We start from the raw sequence: 18,364 nt of genomic DNA, 5'->3' as shown, positions 1-18,364 counted from the left end.
TGAAGTTTCAAAACAGAAAATAATACTGGTTTGGAGCAACATAAGTGCTTTCTTAAATTTTTGGCATTTTAGCTTGTCCTAAATGGTGGATCTGCAATATGGAATCTTGGCATTCTCAGATGTTTTGAGAAAGAAGACACTTCAAAGCACATGTTGCAGGCAGGCCGTCCGCTGATACTGTACCTCCACCAGTCTTGTGCAGGGCAGCGGCTGCAGGCTGATCCATTTAGTTGCTAATTAGACAGAGGAGGCCACAGGAATTTAACGGCTGTCGTCATTGGCTGGCATCATAATGGCTCAGCTACGGTTGTTTGTCTCAGTGCCCACTGGGCACATAGAATGGCATGCTGAAGTTGGCACTGAGGTGGCTCTTACAGACCTGCCAAGCATTACTATAACACTGTTAGTGCAGAAATGATTTTCTGTGGTCTTATTTTTTTGCATCTGTGAATTAAAAACTATTGATAAAGATTAATAATTTATCACAGAAGTCCTGAAGAGGAAAGTGCTACGTTTTTTTGTTTAGTACATTTTGTTATACACAGGACTAATGGCAATTCTGTAGCATACTTTATAGTTATAGTAAAAAACTGTGAACTTAAACTGTGATTAACTCTTTCCCCGCCAAATACGGAATTTTCCGTTATTTATTAGACAAAGCTACCCTGCGAAACATGGAAATTTCTGTCATTTATAAGATGACGCTTCCCTGCCAAACACAGAATTTTCTGTTATTTGTAAGTCAACGCTTCCCCGGCAAACACAGAATTTTCTCATATTTATAAGACGTTTCCTAGCCAAATACTAAATTTTCAGCTATTTATAAGACAACGCTTCCCTGCCAAACGCAGAATTTTCTGTTATTTATAAGATGATGCTTCCCCACCAAATGAAGAATTTTCCCCTTTTTATAGGACAACGCTTCCCAGCGAAACATGGAATTTTCTGTCATTTTTTAAGACAGTTTTCCGTTATTCATAAGAAAAATCTTCCTCGCCAAATGTGGAATATTCCACTATTTATGTGGAGTATTTAAGTATTTTTTGTTATTTATAAGACGATGCTTCCCCACCAAACACAGAATTTTCCGCTATTTATAAGACGGTGCTTCCCTGCCAAATGCGGAATTTTCAGCTATTTATAAGACAGTGCTTCTCTACTAAACACAGAATTTCCCACTATTTATAAGACACAGATTCCCTGCCAAATGCAGAATTTTCCGTTATTTATAAGACAACACGTCCCTGCAAAACACAGGATTTTCTGTTATTTATAAGACAACACTTCTCCACCAAATGCGGAATTTTCTGTTATTTATGCTGCCTTCCTGCCATGTCGTAATTACCGTAATTCCAAGATGACAACACGTGACATTTTACTCATAGCTTTCTATGTTGTCAGACTCGGAGGTAGCGCCTTAGTAGCGCCAAAACGGGTCACATGGTACGTAAGTCAGACATGGTACATCTGTAACTGGTTTAAGTCATTCTAAAAACATTCAGAGTTTACAAGTTGTAATTACGAGTTCAGGAACACGTGAGGGCTTTGCCACTGATAGTGTTGCCATAGAAACACATAATTCAGATAGAGTAGAACGTCACGTGTTTTCATCTCAGAAATACGGAATGGCGTGATGCAGCAATATAAGACAATGCTTTCCTGTCAAACACTAAATTTCCTCTATTTTTAAGACAAGGCTTCCCCGGCAAACACAGTATTTTTTGTTATTTATAATACAATGCTTCCCTGCCAAATGCGGAATTTTTCCGCTGTTTATAAGGCAACGTTCCCATGTTTCCATGTTTTTACTGTTATATTCTCAGGGGCACTCTTACACATCTTCTGAGTGAGATCTCAAAATCTCGTGATCAAAAACACAGGCGAGGAAGACACGGAAACAAACAGTCTCATTTGTAAGCAGATGCATATGACAAATAATGCGATCATCAAGAATAAACACCATAGAAATTAAAACTGCCTAATGTTACTGAGTAAAATGTCAGTCCACAAAGTGGTAAAGGAGCTTTGGGTGTGTTGAAGGAAGCAAGATGAAGGAATATCTACTGCATCTTTCCTTTGATCGTCAATCTGAATCTGATCCAGATTTAGTCTCTAATAAAAATGCAATTTTCTCAGCTTTTTTAAATGAAACTTACCTACATTCAAGTGTTGATAAAAAAAAAAAAGATTGGTTGAACCTAGAACAAAACTGACTTTTTTGTTTGTTTGTTTGTTTAAAAGTAGGGTCTCTAGGTTGTTTATTTTGATGTATTACATGTTCAGATATCCTTATAACAAAATATTTTGGGGGGGCATGACATTTTTGCGCAAATGATCAAAAATGCTGGTCGTGGCTGGCAACTTTCTTCAAAAAACGCTGGCTAATAAAAGAGTTAAACTACTTTTTCAGCACAATTTAAATAGTAAACTACTTATGAGAAAAAATGAACAGAAAAAATGAGAAAATTGAGAGTGAAAATAACTTTTTAAGTAAAAGCACATGTTGGTTTAAAAAGCTGCACAAGTTAGTTTTTTTTTGGTAATTGAAAAGTAACTCAAAATTTGAAAGTTTTAATATTTAGATATAACCCTTGTAAAACTTCCCTGTGTGACAATTAGAATATTAAACAGTGTGTATTGCACAGCCTTTGTACTTATAGACAGCTCATCAAATTCATGTGCATGTGGTCACTACGATCAGAGGAAATGAAATGCTGCAAAACGACTACAGCTGTTTCTCTGTAAAACCAAAAGTGCTGGAGAAAACAGCGTTTATCTGTTCTCTTGGCTCTGAGTGGTTTTTAAGTGAAAGCTATATAATTGAGGGTTGAGACCATTTGTATTTCATGGTAGCGTTGGAGCAGCAACACTTTCCAAAGCCAGCGCTCACCCCACGGTTATCCGATACACTTGGAGCCGGTCCCTGCGCAGCTAGCAGGGCCCCTCAGCATCTGGATCCGCACAGCCGGACCCGAGTACAAACATTTACTCTGCATTAAAGCCTTGCTCTGATCAGTGTGTTGTATAGATTAAACACGATCAGATTTATGGCGTTTGCCGCTCGCAGTGACAGAAAACTTAATCGACTCGTCGTTGTCATTTCGAGGAAGGGACGTAAGCCGTGGTTATTTTCCATCCTTTTTGCATCCATGTCGACCATGAAAACTGCTCGCTTATAAATTTCTCAATATTATTTTGTGAAAATATACCTCATCAAAACATTCTCCTCCCTAATTTTGTTTAATGACATATCTGGTGCTGGAAAATGTCAGTTTATGTCGGAAAAACAGATGATCTGACTTTCCCGGAGAGTTGTTAAAATCCCACATGGTTTGAAAAACCGCTCGGCGAGCAGCGGTTCGGCATCAAGAGCTCTGCTCGCCATTAGCGTATAGAATCACGGTTTATGTTTGTGTACATCACTGTAGGCTGAGAGACAGACTAAAAATAAACAGAGTGATGGGCTGATGGGACCGCTATTAAAACGAGGATGGAATTTCCATCCGTACTTAGGGGATTATATCCGTAACGGACACCAAACTTGATGATCGCCTCGCTTTAAAAGCGTAAACCCCATCCTTACGTCTGTTCGCACGCGTCTGTCAATCAGGAGCGTCCGCTCGCGCTTTTGGTGTCGGCAGCAAATGCTCAATCCATTGCTGAGACCTTACCAGCTATCATATATCGTAAACACTCTAGAAAAGCGTTAAATGATGCGGTTGAGATGCCAGAGTTCGACCGCATTAGTACGTTTCATTTTCGTTGAGAATGTCTGAATCAGTTTTTGGTCGGGACACGCTGTCGGGTGCCCATGTGCGCGGGTGCCGTCGTCTTAATGAGACGGCAATGAAAACCAGCCCATCTCTGGTGCACCACACATGTTCTGCACCATGTTGCCATTAAAAGAGGTTTATGAGAGGAGATAATCAAACGTTTAAAGTGCATTAGGCTTTTTGCGTGTGCAGCGGTGTGTGGGATGTGTGTCATATGAAAAACAGCTACTTGCCGTTGGGACAGATGTAAGAAACAAGATGCTGTCGATACGGATCACATTAACAATTGCTCATTCATTCGCCGTCCTGTGTGTTTGTGTGTGTGTGTGGGAGTTAATACTGTATGTGATCTGTGTGGATCTTTCTGGCTCAATGCTGGACGCTGTGGGGCAATGAGGTCAGAGGATATTGGGTGGATGGAGTTGTGTGGAAGACTGTAAATCGCTGCTGCACTAGGACAGCTGTGAGAATGACCTTAAATTGGGTCCAGTCATCCCTCACAGCAGCACTGCAGCATTTTTTGGTAAATAACGACAGTTAGTGGTGCCTGTTTGAACTGAGGATGTACATTCCATTATTTGAGTCCTCATAGAAATTTTAGCCTGATTTTCATAAACAGTAAGTAAGTAAGTAAGTACGTAAATAAATAATGGGGCATATTATGAATAAAATAAAATAAAATAAAATAAAATAAAATAAAATAAAATAAAATAAAATAAAATAAAATAAAATAAAATAAAATAAATAAAATATTGATTTGAGTTGAAATCATTTCTCATGTCAGAATAAAGACTGTGGCATGATATGGGTTACAAAAAAAAAAAAAAAAAAAAAATAAACAAAATAAATAATAATGGGCTGTATTTCGAGAAAATTACCAGCTGCAATAAAATAATAAAACATTGATTTGAGTTTAAATAATTTCTCATGTCAGAAGAAAGACTGTGGAGTGATATGGGTTACAAAAAACAAAAATAAATAAATAAATAGAATAAACAAAACAAATAATAATGGGCCATAGAGGAGGCTGAGAGGATCCGGTAATTTTTTAAAATTTTTTTTTATATTTACTTTTTTATTTATTTATTTTTAAATAAAATAAATACATAAAATAAAATAATAAAAATTTAAGTTTAAATAATTTCTCATGTCAGAGGAAAGACTGGAATTATATGGGTTACAAAAAATAAAATAAAATAAAATAAATAAAATAAAATAAAATAAAATATTGATTTGAATTTAAATAATTTTTTGTGTCAGAAGAAAGACTGTGGAGAAATGTGAGTTACAAAAACTAAAATTAAATAAACTTAAAATAAAAAAATTAAATTAAATTAAATAATGATGTGGCATATTTTGAGAAAATTACTGGTTGATAAAATAAAAAAAATAACTAAAATAAAATAAAATAAAATAAAATAAAATATTGATTTGAGTTTAAATAATTTTTCATGTCAGAAGAAAGACTGTGGAGAAATGTAAGTTACAAAAACTAAAATTAAATAAAATTAAACTAAAATGAATTTAAATGAAATAAAATAAAATAATGATGTGGCATATTTTAAGAAAATTACCGGTTGATAAAATAAAATAAAATAAAATAAAATAAAATAAAATAAAATAGTTTAAATCATTTCTTATGTCACAAAAAAGATTGCGGAGTGATATGGGTTACAAAACTAGGTGACTGAGACAATCAGTTATACAGTCATTAACCATAAACAGCTGTGGCTGACCAATGAGAATCAAGCATTTCAGTCACCTTCAAGCCACTTTATACAATACTAAGCTGTGTAATAACATCAGATATTTTTAATAAAAAACCCTGTATGAATAAGTGTATTTAGTTGCTTTTTACTCTGCAAGCTGGAATTTAATATGAATATGCCTAATGAAACAGGCATCAGGAGTGAACAAGCTAACATCCATTTTACAGCATGACGTGAGTCATGAATGAATGTTCATGGGCAAAAAAAAAAAAAACTAATGGTACATTAATAATATTACATTAAACATAAAATCCAATATTATTGTACTGTGTGTGTGAATATTACTAACACACTGAAGGACCAATTCTCACTATTAATAACTAGTTGCTTATTAGCATGCATATTACTAGCATATTGGCTGTTTATAAAGCACATATTAATGCATTATTCATGACGTAACAACTACCTTACTGTTTTTAAGCAGCAAATTCAGAGTTTATTGAGGCAAAAGTCATAGTTAATATTTAGTTAGTGAGAATTGGTCCCCACACTAAAGTTTGACCTGAATGTTATATATTACACAAGCATCTGTGGGTTTTACAACAGTGTTAAAACAGTGGAAATTGTCGCTAGAGCGAAATTTTCCTTGTGAGACTGTGTATTATGGACAGTATTAATAACTGTGCACAACAGCAATCCTTCAGGGTCTCATACTGTATGAGCTGAGTCAACTATCTTCAGTTCTGTCTCACAGCACAATGCATTCCTCATAGTACTGCGCTTGTCGCATAGTAATATAGTGCGGTCTGGCCCGTTGACCAGCCCTGACCTTACTGTACGACTTCTCCAGCATTCTGCCCTGCACTAATGCAAAATATGTGAGCCATGCGTATCGCATGGCCAAAGTCCCTTTGTGTGCCCATGAGTGGAGGCGCCAGGATATTACCACACTTTCAGTCACTTTCAGTCAAGTGCTGTATTATTACAGCCCTCGATTGGGCCACAACGTCACGCCTGGTCTGTCTGTCAGCGTGTGTGTAGGTGTGACACACTGCCGTCTCAGTGTCACACTCCGAGTCCGACCCACAAAGGTTAGCCAGGGGGCATGACACTGTCTGCCTCCCGACAATAGAGCCTTTGTGGGTATAAGGCCGCGGACGTGTCCTCGCACAACGTCGACATGCGCGCGTCAGCCACCGGTTGAGCTGTCAGACGTGCTGAAATACGCTGAAGGCGACCTTCTGAAGAAAACGCTGCAGTCTGCATCAAAGGCTTTGTTGGACTCTGAATACTGGCAGGAATGTGTGTGAGGTTCAGTAGCCACTTCTCTGACATCACTGCCCGCTCACAAACACCATGCGGTAGTAAGTTTGTTCTCTTTGTTTTTGTCTTTCAGATTGAGAATGTGGAGGCTTGTCTGAATTTCTTAGGGGCCAGAGGAGTCAGTGTTCAAGGGCTCTCTGCTGAAGGTAAGACCCTTCTGTTTGCTTGAAACTTGAGAACTTCTGCTAAATGCCTTCATGTACACAAATAGGCCTGCTATTCTTACCATTAGTGCTGTTTGCGTTGGTATTGTTACTGTTTATGATTAGAATTAGTGCCTTTGAAGAGTTTTTGAAGGGTTAGGAACATTAATGGTACCTCAGATTGAGTGGTTAGTTTACATTACATAAGTAATTCCCACAAAAAATCCCATAGATTTGCATAAAAGGTGGGACTTAAGACATATCTATAGGGATCAGAATATTATAGAAAAAATGGTTATCAACCATCAGGCCACAGGATGGCCTGATGATTTAAACTATAAAAATAATAGGTAACACTTTAGTTTAGGGACCACTATTAATGTTACTATTTGCTTATTAGCATGCATATTACTAGCAAATTGGCTGTTTATTAAAACTTAAAGCACATATTGATGCATTTTTTTAACTATTAATTACTAACTATTAATAAGCAGTAAATTAGGAGTTTATTGAGGCAAAAGTGATAGTAGTTAATTAACTGCTCCCCAAACTAAAGTGTGACCAGATAAATAAATACATAAATAATAATAATAATAATAATAATTATAATATAATTAGAAATATATACCCTGAAATATATTTTGAGGATTTCCCCGCTATGTAATAGCTTATATAGCTTATTTAATGTTCATTTCAACATTTATTAATATATTATAAAATAAATAATTATTTAATGGACTTAAGGTAACATTAACTAAAAATGAACAGTTGTATTTTTTAAAACTGACATTAACAAAGATTAATATTGTAACAAATGCATTGCTTACTATTAGTTAAGGTTAGTTAATGCAGTAACTAAAGTAAACTACTAATCGGAACTTATTGTAAAGTGATACGATTATTTTTTTATTGAAAACATCCAGATTTAGAATTTAAAAATGTTATAGAAGCACATTTTTAACAAAGTGTTTAATTTTTATTGAAAAACATTCAAAATCAAGATCTAAAAATGTAATTGAACCACATTTTTAATAAAAAAAGTGTTTAATTTTTGTTGAAAACCATTCAGAATCAGAATCTTATACAATCTTATACATTTTAAATAAATAATTAAATTTATATTAAAAAATATTCAGAATCAGGATCTAAAAATGTTTAGACTAACATTTTTAATAAAAAGTGTTTAATTTTTTTTTAAACATTCAGAATCAGAATCTACAAATGTTATAAAAGCACATTTTTGATAAATAGTTAAATAATAATAAAAAAAACATTCAGAATCAGAATCTAAAATGTTATAGAAGCACATTTTTAATAAAGTGTTTAATTTTTATTGAAAACCATTCAGAATCAGAATCTAAAAATCTTATACAAGCACATTTTTAATAAATTAAATATATATAAAAAAACATTCAGAATCAGAATTTAAAAATCTTATACAAGCACATTTTTAATAAATTAAATTTATATTAAAAAAACATTCAGAATCAGAATCTAAAATGTTATAGAAGCACATTAATTTGTTTAATATATTAACGGTTCCAGTTTTTTGGGTAAAAAAAAAAAGCAGTATTGTCATAATTACTGCAGAAATACCTGAGAAAATATATTAGCCAATATGGGGGGCCTTTGGATGTTGTGTTGGGCCTTCAAATCAAAAGACTGAGAATTAGAGACTTGAGGGTGGACTACTTTAATTCAAGCCAATTAGAAACACCATAGCTACCACTCAAAAGATCCTAGCAACCTTGTTTTAAAATCTCAGAACAAGTTAGAAACCCTATCCACCTTATTCCTCAACATAGAAGTAAGCCACTGGGCGAGAATTCCAGGTCATAAACCGCTATAAGGAAATAACAAGAAGAATAACATCATGCAGTAAACATTAAAACTGCTTGCACTACAAACCAGTGTATTCTTAATTAAGATAATACATTAAAATAATATGGTAAGACACACCAATTTGCAATATCAAGCAGCAAAACAAGCTAAAAAAAAAGCTGGAAGTAGATGAGACCAGAATCCAGACCCATAAAATGTATACATCGCTTGCCCACTCATACGTTAAAAATAAGGTGGATAACAACAACCTGGCAAGCACCCACAACACCTTAGCATCATAATAAGGGGGTGGAATAATCATTATTTTAGTATTTTTTAGTATTTATTTTATTTAGTTCCATACATAGCTGCAAAAGTGGTGAGTATTTTAAAGAGAAGTCCACTTCCAAAACAAAGATTCACATATAATTTACTCACCCCTTTGTCATCCAAGATGTTCATGTCTTTCTTTCTTCAGTCATAAATGTTTTTTGAGGAAAACATTTCAGCATTTTTCTCCATATAATGGACTGCTATGGTGCCCTGATTATGAACTTCCAAAATGTAGTTGAAATGCAGCTACAAATGATCCCAAATGCGGTTGTAACCAATCCCAGCCAAGAAAGAATGGTCTTATTTAGCGAAGAATGGTGTTATCTAGCAAATACTTTTTAATGTCAAACGCTCGTCTTGTCTTACTCTGCCTGGACTGTTTTTTTCCAGTTCATGACAGTTAGGGTATGTCGAAAAACTCCTATTTCATGTTCTCCCTCAACTTCAAAATCGTCCTGTATCGCTGTTTTACCTTTTTGTTAAAGGTGTTTGATCTTCTTTGCATGTTCACGTTGCAAAGACTGGGTCGGTACTTCAGCAGTGATGGATGATTTTGAAATGATTTTTGTAGTTGTGGGAGAAAATACGATTGAAGTTTTTCGACATACCCTAACTGTCTTGAGGTAGAATACACAGAGTTCAGGGAGAGCAAGACAAGACGAGCATTTGAGATTAAAAAGTATTTAAATTGTATTTTTTTAATGAAAACAACCAATCATTTTGCTAAATATGACCCTTCTTCCTCGGCTTGGCATTTAAACTGCATTTTGGAAGTTCAAAATCGGGGCACCATACCAGTCCATTATATGGAGAAAAATCCTGAAATGTTTTCCTTAAAAAAAAAAATTTCTTTATGACTGATGAAAGAAAGACATAAACATATTGGATGACAAGGGGGTGAGTACATTGTATGTGAATCTTTGTTTTGAAAGTGGACTTCTCCTTTAAGGCAATAGAGACCTGTTGATATTTGAATCTGATCATTTTTGTAACGTTTTAGGTTTCTTAGAAATGCTGCATCGACAAACCGCAAAGATCCTTGATTTTCATTTTTAGCATAAGTAGGAGCTTAAGTGTACTAAATGCAGTGTGCAATGATATCATTAACCTAAAGCAGGATACTGTATTCACTGTCCCGCTAAATTCAGCACCATGAGTGCACAGCGTCCATAAATGTACAGTGTATTGAGTTTCTCAAGGCTTTTATCACACACTTTCCCTTCCACAGCGCTGTTTGTGTGTTTGTGAGCATCTTTCCTAAAGCTGTGAGTAGCTGTCTTAATTAAATTAGCTGAGGTTTCAGAGTTAGGGTTTGAAGGCTTGCATACGCTTGTGTTTAGTTTTTTATGAGGCATGCCGACTCGAGACCTTTATAAAAGAAGTTGTTTTTTTGCGTTTGATGTGCCTGAGTGTGTAGGAGTTTTCCAAGGAAAATAAAAGTAATAATGTCTAAACCACAGACAGTGTGTCACATATATAGAATTTACTTTTTACTGTCAGTGAATGTATTTGTTTTTGAACTTATTTCTTCTAGATAGCAATGAGATTAAATGTAGAGCAGATTAAAACTGTAAGAAATTAAGATGTTTTTGATGAAATCCGAGACTTTATTTAACACATTTTTTTCTTTTCGCAAAGCTTTTGGATGTCATTAAAAATATCTTAATTTGTGTTCCGAAATCGAACAAAGGTCTTACGGGTTTGGAACGACATGAAGGCGAGTAATTAATGACAAAATATTACTATCCCTTTAAATAGATAAATTATCAAATTAAATAGAAAGTGTTTTCTATTTCTGTTCCTTTTAAAAAACATCTGAGACAAAGTTGACACTTAAATGAAACTAACCTCCTACGCTATGAAACCACATCATCTGTGCAGTAAAATTGTCCTTCAGGAAAGTTTGCTCTTAACCCCTGCTGAGTGTTATCCTAGCCTTCTTTCCCCAATAATGATAGGTGCAAACTCTCAATATCCCTTTTCCTGCTGCGGTGGCCATGACTCCCTGTTCACAGTGTGTAGGGTATCAGCACGCACAGCGGGACTCTGGTTTTAAGTGCTTTTAAGTGCAGGGCACACCGTGACCTCTGCACAGAGTGAGCTTTGATCTCATTGGCTGTGAGGATTTGGTGAAAAGGTGCAGTTTGTTATAGAGCAGGTCAGTCTTAAAGACTTCTCCCAGGATCAGAGGGGGCACCTTCAACGGTGACCTGACCGTGAAACCCACCGTGACAAGAAACACACACACTTGTATGAAGACACTCACCTTAAACTGGCAACTGACGTCCATGCTAACTCAGCGTAACTGAAGAGGCACTTCCGCTGAGCTGTTTAATCCCTTCGCTCAAATAAAAAAAAAGAATCCTCGCAAGTCAAAGGAGATCAAGCATGACCTTCTGAGGCATTCAAATCGAAAGACACTCATTACTATGTAAAATACAGGAAGCCTGTTTTCATAGAAATCACTTTTCCTAATCTTTGCTGCATTAAAGGGATAGTTCACTCAAATTCTGTTATCGTTTACTCACCCTCATTGCAGATCTGCATGACTTGCTTTTTATTATGAAACACGAAAATAGAGGCCTGGGGCTGTTGAACTCCAAAAATAATAAAAATACACATTTCTAAATGTTTCCTGAGCATCAGCATATTAGAATGATTTCTGAAGGATCATGTGACACTGAAGACTGGAGGAATGGCTGCTAAATATTCAGCTTTGCCAACACAGGAAGGAATTACATTTCAAAATATATTAAACAGTGACAATATATTTCACAATATTATTGCTTTTACTTTTGATAGAATAAACCCTTGGTGAGCATTAGTGACTTTCAAAAACATAAAAAAGGCCCAAACTTTTGAATGATATTGTATACACATCCACTTTTGTAATTCTGAACAAAGTCTCAAGTGTTTACTGGCTATTTTGGCCAGGGAATGTTTGAACGTTTATGTATACAGAGGAAGTGGTCAAGGGCACATCACTGTAAATAGATAATGTATTCACACTTCTCTGTCTTCACTTCCTCTTATGAGCCTGTCTGAACAGTTATGCCTTTGACCTTGTGCGGCTAGTGACAGCAAAGCCTAATGACTCCACATTAAAACTTCTGTTGAAAGTGTGTTAATTTGCAGATGGCTTTTACTTCAAGTTTGCAATTTAAAGGGAACCCTGGATATTAAGACTTGTATTGCTTAATATAACTTAAATTATGTCTTATACTGAAATATGTAGTAGAAAACCCTTAAAAGGTTTATGTTATTTAAAACATCCGCATCGTTTTATACATATTTTGGAGTGTGGGGGACGCCGTTATTTTGATGATGTGAAATGGTTGCACTCGGTGAGCTACAGCTGCTACCTGTTGCTATTTTTACCACAACACAACTCGGGAAATAAAACACTGATACGATGACCACAGCTACTGAAAGAGCTTACAGGTGGCGGTGGATCAGAGGTCACTTTAACCAAATTTTTATGTTCTGTGACGGAAAAATCTGATGGCCGTCCATCACTTTTGGTGCGTTCGAGTCATGTCGGATAGACCACAAAGTCATTGTTACGATTTGTTACGAAGTCCTGAGTTTCTGAGTTGGGGGCGAGTCAGTGAAAAACCGTTTTGGATGCAATGGACTCATCCAAAGACGATAGATATGCAGCGTCTGTATTGACCGTAAATTTGTTGAAATTAATAAAATGATTATTTTTTGTAATGTACAATACAACTACATGTACAGAATATTATATTATTGTATATTTACCATTGAATATATAATGATGCAGTTTACATCACATTCATACATATGAATAAAAACAGAAAAAAAGCAAAAACACAATAATGCACATTCTTTATTTGTTATTTTGCGGATGCAGTGTTTAAAAAATAGTTTACTTTTATGTAGAAAAGGTAAATCACCTTCTTGTTCTGACTTGAACGCAGCTGAATTCGTAATGAAGACTTCTCAACTCGTCAGTACGAATGTCCCAGGAAGACTTGAGCGCAGCTTTTGGCCCTATTTACACTTGGTATTAATATGCGTTTTGGTCAATCAGATCACAAGTGGACAACCCTAAATATAGGTGTAAACGGGGTGTCTATTGTAACTTCTAATTGTAATTCTCATCCCTGTGCAGTTGGTGGCGAGTGCACTCCAGTGTAGCAGTAGAGCACTGGACCAGTGTTGCCAAGTCTGCGGTTTTCCCGCAGTATTAAGCTAATTTGACACTGTTTCTGTGGATTGTTTTTCATGTCTGCAAGTTGATGCGACCCCAATTACATTATATTTAGCCCCTGGAATGCAAACTGTACTAGGGAACCCATCCAAAAAACCTGTATTTTACCCCCCGGAATTCGATTTTAACTCAAAATGCAATTGGGCTAGTTTTGAGTAGCAATTGGCTGGGTTTTGTTGTGAAAACCTGGCAACCCTGCACTGGATCCAGAATAAAAATGAAACTTTCACAAATCTTTTGTTATGCATTTGATTACACACAGGCCAGTACAACAAGCTACAACAATCTTTCATGCCACATTAAAGAGTGCCAAAATGGTATTTATTACTTGAATTTCTTAATGAAATCGACAGAATTTGAAGTCTTAGACTTTGTTCCATATTAAAAGTAACACAAGCTTAGCCTATTGTGATTTATTGGATAGGAGGCGCACTACTGTTCATTCATCAACTGAAAACAGCATAGACCAAAAGATCGATAGGGATTTTTACGAATCGCTATTGGTTCTTAAAAATGAGAATATATTAAAATCGCTGTCACCTGTGGTGTCAAACATGAAAAGTTACGCAGTCTCATCTGCTCATCTGTTCTCTTCAAAATAAATGCATAAGCCTATATCATCCTGTAGGTTCATAATTAAAAATGAAAATGTGAGCAAAAACAAAAGCAGTGTTAAAGTGTTAAAGTTTAACGCTTCCTCTGCGGATGATATAAGTGTAGGCTTACAACCAAATGGCATACTAACAATTTTTACCCACAAGGAGGCTAAACGCCCCCGGGTACCAGTTGAAATTTCGGGCTGAAAAACTCCTTCAGTGGCTGCGGCGTCATGACAAATGTCGGCATGTTTACATCCTACCGGGATGGCATCTAGCATTTCTTGTCTCTGCCATTTGTAAGCTCTTTCGGTAGCTGTGGTCTACTAAAAGGTTAAAAGGCATCAGGGCTGAAGTAGAAAGAACAAAGACGTGGGTCTTTAGAAAGTTTTACTTGTCCACAGGCATCTTCCCATTCTTTTCTCATTTTTTTATTGCTAGGAAAAGCAGTGAAGACGCATCGCTTCTTTGTTGCCCTTTCAACTATAAAAGAAATTACAAGCAAAAGCCACACAATGTGGCATCGTATCAGTATTTTATTTTCCAAGTTGTGTTGCAGTCATAATACCAACAGGTAGCACCAGTAGCTCACAAAGTGCAACCATTTGACGTTGTCAAAATAAAGGCGCCCCCCAGTCCAAAATACATATAAAATGATATGGATTTTTTAAAATGAAAGAATTAATCTTTCAGATGAAAGATTTATGTTAAGTAGATGCCATAATCATTTATTATGATTTTATAGTAGTGCTAATACTAATATCTGTTATTTTCTGTAATGGCATACACTGGTGTTTGTGGAAATCATACAGAGTTGTAATAGCTTAATGTGAATCAACATAGCTATTGGCAAAATCCAAATGCACTCCATATGCAGAGCAATTGTGAAGAAAGAGACTAATTCCCTCCATTAATGCAAACATTGAAAATGTATCTACAAATTAGCCTGCCAGAATAAACAGTTTAATGCATTACTGCTCCACGCATTTCCCATATTGATCTAAAGTGCAACGACACCAACTAGTGCCAAATTCCCGTTGCCTGACCCAGAAAATATGTTGAACTGAAACATACCATCTGAGCGCTTTATTATGTAGAATACAAATTACAGCTCTGCACGATCCCAAATTGAACCGGGGGGAGATTAATAACCCCAAACATTGCTGACGGGCAGAACAAACAGGCGGGCTGTCAGAACGAAGCCGGATTCTTCTCTTTAGCGCTGCCTCAGCACCACCATCCTTCAGTCGCTTTCAGCGCCAGCCATTAGCAGTGTGTGACTATGAATGAAGGCCATTTCATAAACGGGCACGAGAGAGCAAAGCTTCGCTGGCAGGCGGAGCACAGACAATCGATGCCTTTGCCTTCATCTTCAATCCTTTATCTCTGTGATCAGAGCAACGCCGTGCTGGCACGTATTCAGGCTCACAACTTCAATTTCGGGAGGAAGTTTGAAAAGCATTCCTCATAGGACACCTCACAGCGCTCATTTGCATCTTGCTGTAAATCAGGATAATAGCATTTGGGCTTCTAAACTCCATTCGCCGCTTCAAAGTTCTGCTTATTGAATCAGCGTCTCCTCATAAAGGTCTCAATTAGAAGTCAATCGTTTGAGTGCCTGTTTATAAATGTTAACATCTAATTCATGACGCACAAACTCCCAGACAGTCAAATGACCGTGCTAAACTTGGCTTCTTCAGACAGTCGCATATTGTCGTAGTGTTTATCACTTCCTCATTCAGAGTAGAACTTATCTGCCCCATATTTTCAGCTTATTGTAAACAAAACTTGAACTTCCCTTTTATGAGGCTAACTACCATGTGACACAACGACGGTTTCTTCTGACTTGATCCTGTACGAAAAACATGCTGTATTTAAGGTTTAGCACATCAGTGGAATGCATGCAGGATTAAAGAGCTCTTTCTGTGGCACTACTTTCTAAATATGGTGTGTTTGATCTTCAGAGGTGTGTAATGGGAATCTGAAGAGCATCCTGGGTCTGTTCTTCATCCTGTCCCGCTACAAACAACAACAGCAGCACCAGCAGCAGTACCTGCAGTCGTTAGTGGAGCTACAGCAGCACGTCACGCATCAAACCACAGGGGCGGCGCCAGCGAGCCAACACAAAACACAAGACATGCAGTCCAGGTAGGATGCGTCTTATATCTTTTGCTTTTGACTTCTGGATATTTAATCATGAAATTAATTACTAAAGATAGATAGATAGCCCAGATTGGCCTAGATCTCGAAGCAAAATGTAAAATGAATCGATGCATTTGTAAGAAAAATAGCCATATCTTCAACTTTATAAACCGGAATCTAAAGCTTAGTTAGCGGAAGCTAGAGATTACAGTTCATAAAGTTTTAAATATGGATATTTTTCTTACACAAACACATCAGTTCACTTCAGAAGGCCTTTATTAACCCCTCAGAGCTGTGTGGAGAACCTCCTATGATGTGCACTTCTTTGGGCTTCAAAATCTCAGCACCCATTCACTGCCATTATAAAGCTAATTTTTAATATAATTCCAATTGTATTTGTATGAAAAAAGAAAGTCATATACATCTAGAATGGCTTGAGGGTGAATAAATCATGTTTGGGGTACCTGTCCCTTTAATAGACCTTGTAAGTTCTCAGTATATTGTACTGTCTGAACATATAGGCCATATATAATTTCATAGGCTACGCTTTTTGGAATTTTCTGTTTCGACAATTGAACAATCAACACAAAGTTTCAAGGAGACAAAACCTAAGATCCTTTTTGTTCACATACATTATTGATAAAATAAAATAAAATAAATAAAATAAAATAATAAGGCAGCTGATCTAACTTTAGTTTTTAACCATATATGTGACCCTGGACCACAAAACCAGTCATAAGGGTCAATCTTTTGAAATTGAGATTTATGTATAATCTGAAAACTGAATAAATAAGCTTTTTATTGATGTGTGGTTGTTAGCATAGGACAATGTTTGGCCGAGATACAGTTATTTGAAAATCTGGAATCTGAGGGTGCAAAAAAATCAAAATATTGAGGAAATGCTTTTAAAGTTGTCCAAATTAAGTTCTTAGCAATGCGTATTACTAATCAAAAATTAAGTTTTGATATATTTGAGGTAGGGACTATACAAAATATCTTCATTAAACATGATCTTTACTTAATATCCTAATGCTTTTTGGCATAAATGAAAAATCAATAATTTTGACCCATACAATGTATTTTTAGCTATTGCTACAAAAATATACTTACTTTATTGGTTAGGTCCATAACTCCAGTGAATTTATGTATTTTACTTATGCTATTGTATATCCCAAATATTTATTGACATGAAGAGCATATGTATTGTTAACAACACATCTCAAATATACAAATATATAAATTTGAACTGTAAATATAGTAAGACAGAATAAGAGAACAATGTTTGTGTGTACCTACACCATATTTTAGAGACAAATTTGTGCCCAGAATTGAAACAAAATTCCAAAAATAATCTCTTTTGTGTGTTTATTAAATGTTTATTGACAAGTACACAACGTATCTGTCATTAACATATAAATAGCATACATACACATATATACACATTTGATATACACTGTATTGGTAGTAATTGCTACAGTAAGACAAAATAATGTAACAACAGAATCAAAATCATCATTTTCCGATGAAAAAAAATGCAGAAAGTTTTCTGTTAGGGTGTGGGATAGGGTTAGGATACAGTAATTTAAAATATTTGTATATAAAAGCAATAGAAGGCTATGCAGTGTTCTTATCTGAACAGTAAACATCTCTGTATATGTATGTGTGTGTGTTGGTAAAAAAGGAAGGCCATGACTGTGATGTAAATAGATGAGTAAACTTAGCACAGCTATGAAGAAGAGATGCCACACATGAGTGGCATTACACAGGCTGGCTCACGTTACCTGACCCAGAATGCATTTGTGTATGTGTGTATGTGTGTGTGGGACGGGCAGAAAAGCACGAGTGTGCGTTTTGTAGTGCTGAGTTCTCTGTCCTGTCAGCGTTCACAAGTGCAAAGAGAAGAGAGAGAGGAAGAGAGTGAGAGAAAGACAACAGCTGCCCCTCATTCTTGTCCAGGGCCCGTGGGAGCTCTCTCAACTCCCATCCAGCAGTGACAGGTGTTCAGAGGGCCTTGGACTGCCAGCCTGAAACACACACACGCACGCAACTTAAGCATTCCACACACACCAGATGACATCAGTGAGCAGAATTGGGCCAGGAGGGCTGTAGATTGGCTGCACTCCTGGAGGATGTTGTAAACGGTCTCCTCAGATAACTATCTCAGTTCTCTGTCCAGCTCCAGACAGTCGGGTATAAAAGGAAGCTATTGTATGGCGTTTAGGAAGTGTTTCTTCAAACGTTTACTGGCGTGGGGTTACAGGTGGTAAAATGGGTGGCTGGCTCGTTAGCT

The 18,364-nt window shown here is 36.2% G+C and overlaps 1 protein-coding gene across 14 annotated transcripts in view; it reads left to right on the top strand.

Moving 5' to 3' along the window:
• nav3 (neuron navigator 3) overlaps positions 1-18,364 on the top strand; it is a 374,692-nt gene that overhangs the window by 253,002 nt on the left and 103,326 nt on the right. For all 14 annotated transcript variants that reach the window (XM_051107138.1, XM_051107136.1, XM_051107137.1 and 11 more), the window contains 2 exons: positions 6,879-6,951; positions 15,897-16,080. In XM_051107138.1, coding sequence (XP_050963095.1) covers positions 6,879-6,951; positions 15,897-16,080 — 257 coding nt within the window. The remainder of the gene's footprint in view (positions 1-6,878; positions 6,952-15,896; positions 16,081-18,364) is intronic.

Source organism: Labeo rohita, chromosome 4 (assembly GCF_022985175.1).
Source record: "Labeo rohita strain BAU-BD-2019 chromosome 4, IGBB_LRoh.1.0, whole genome shotgun sequence".
Classification (NCBI taxonomy): Eukaryota; Metazoa; Chordata; class Actinopteri; order Cypriniformes; family Cyprinidae; genus Labeo; species Labeo rohita.
This window is presented reverse-complemented; position numbering and strand designations above follow the sequence as displayed.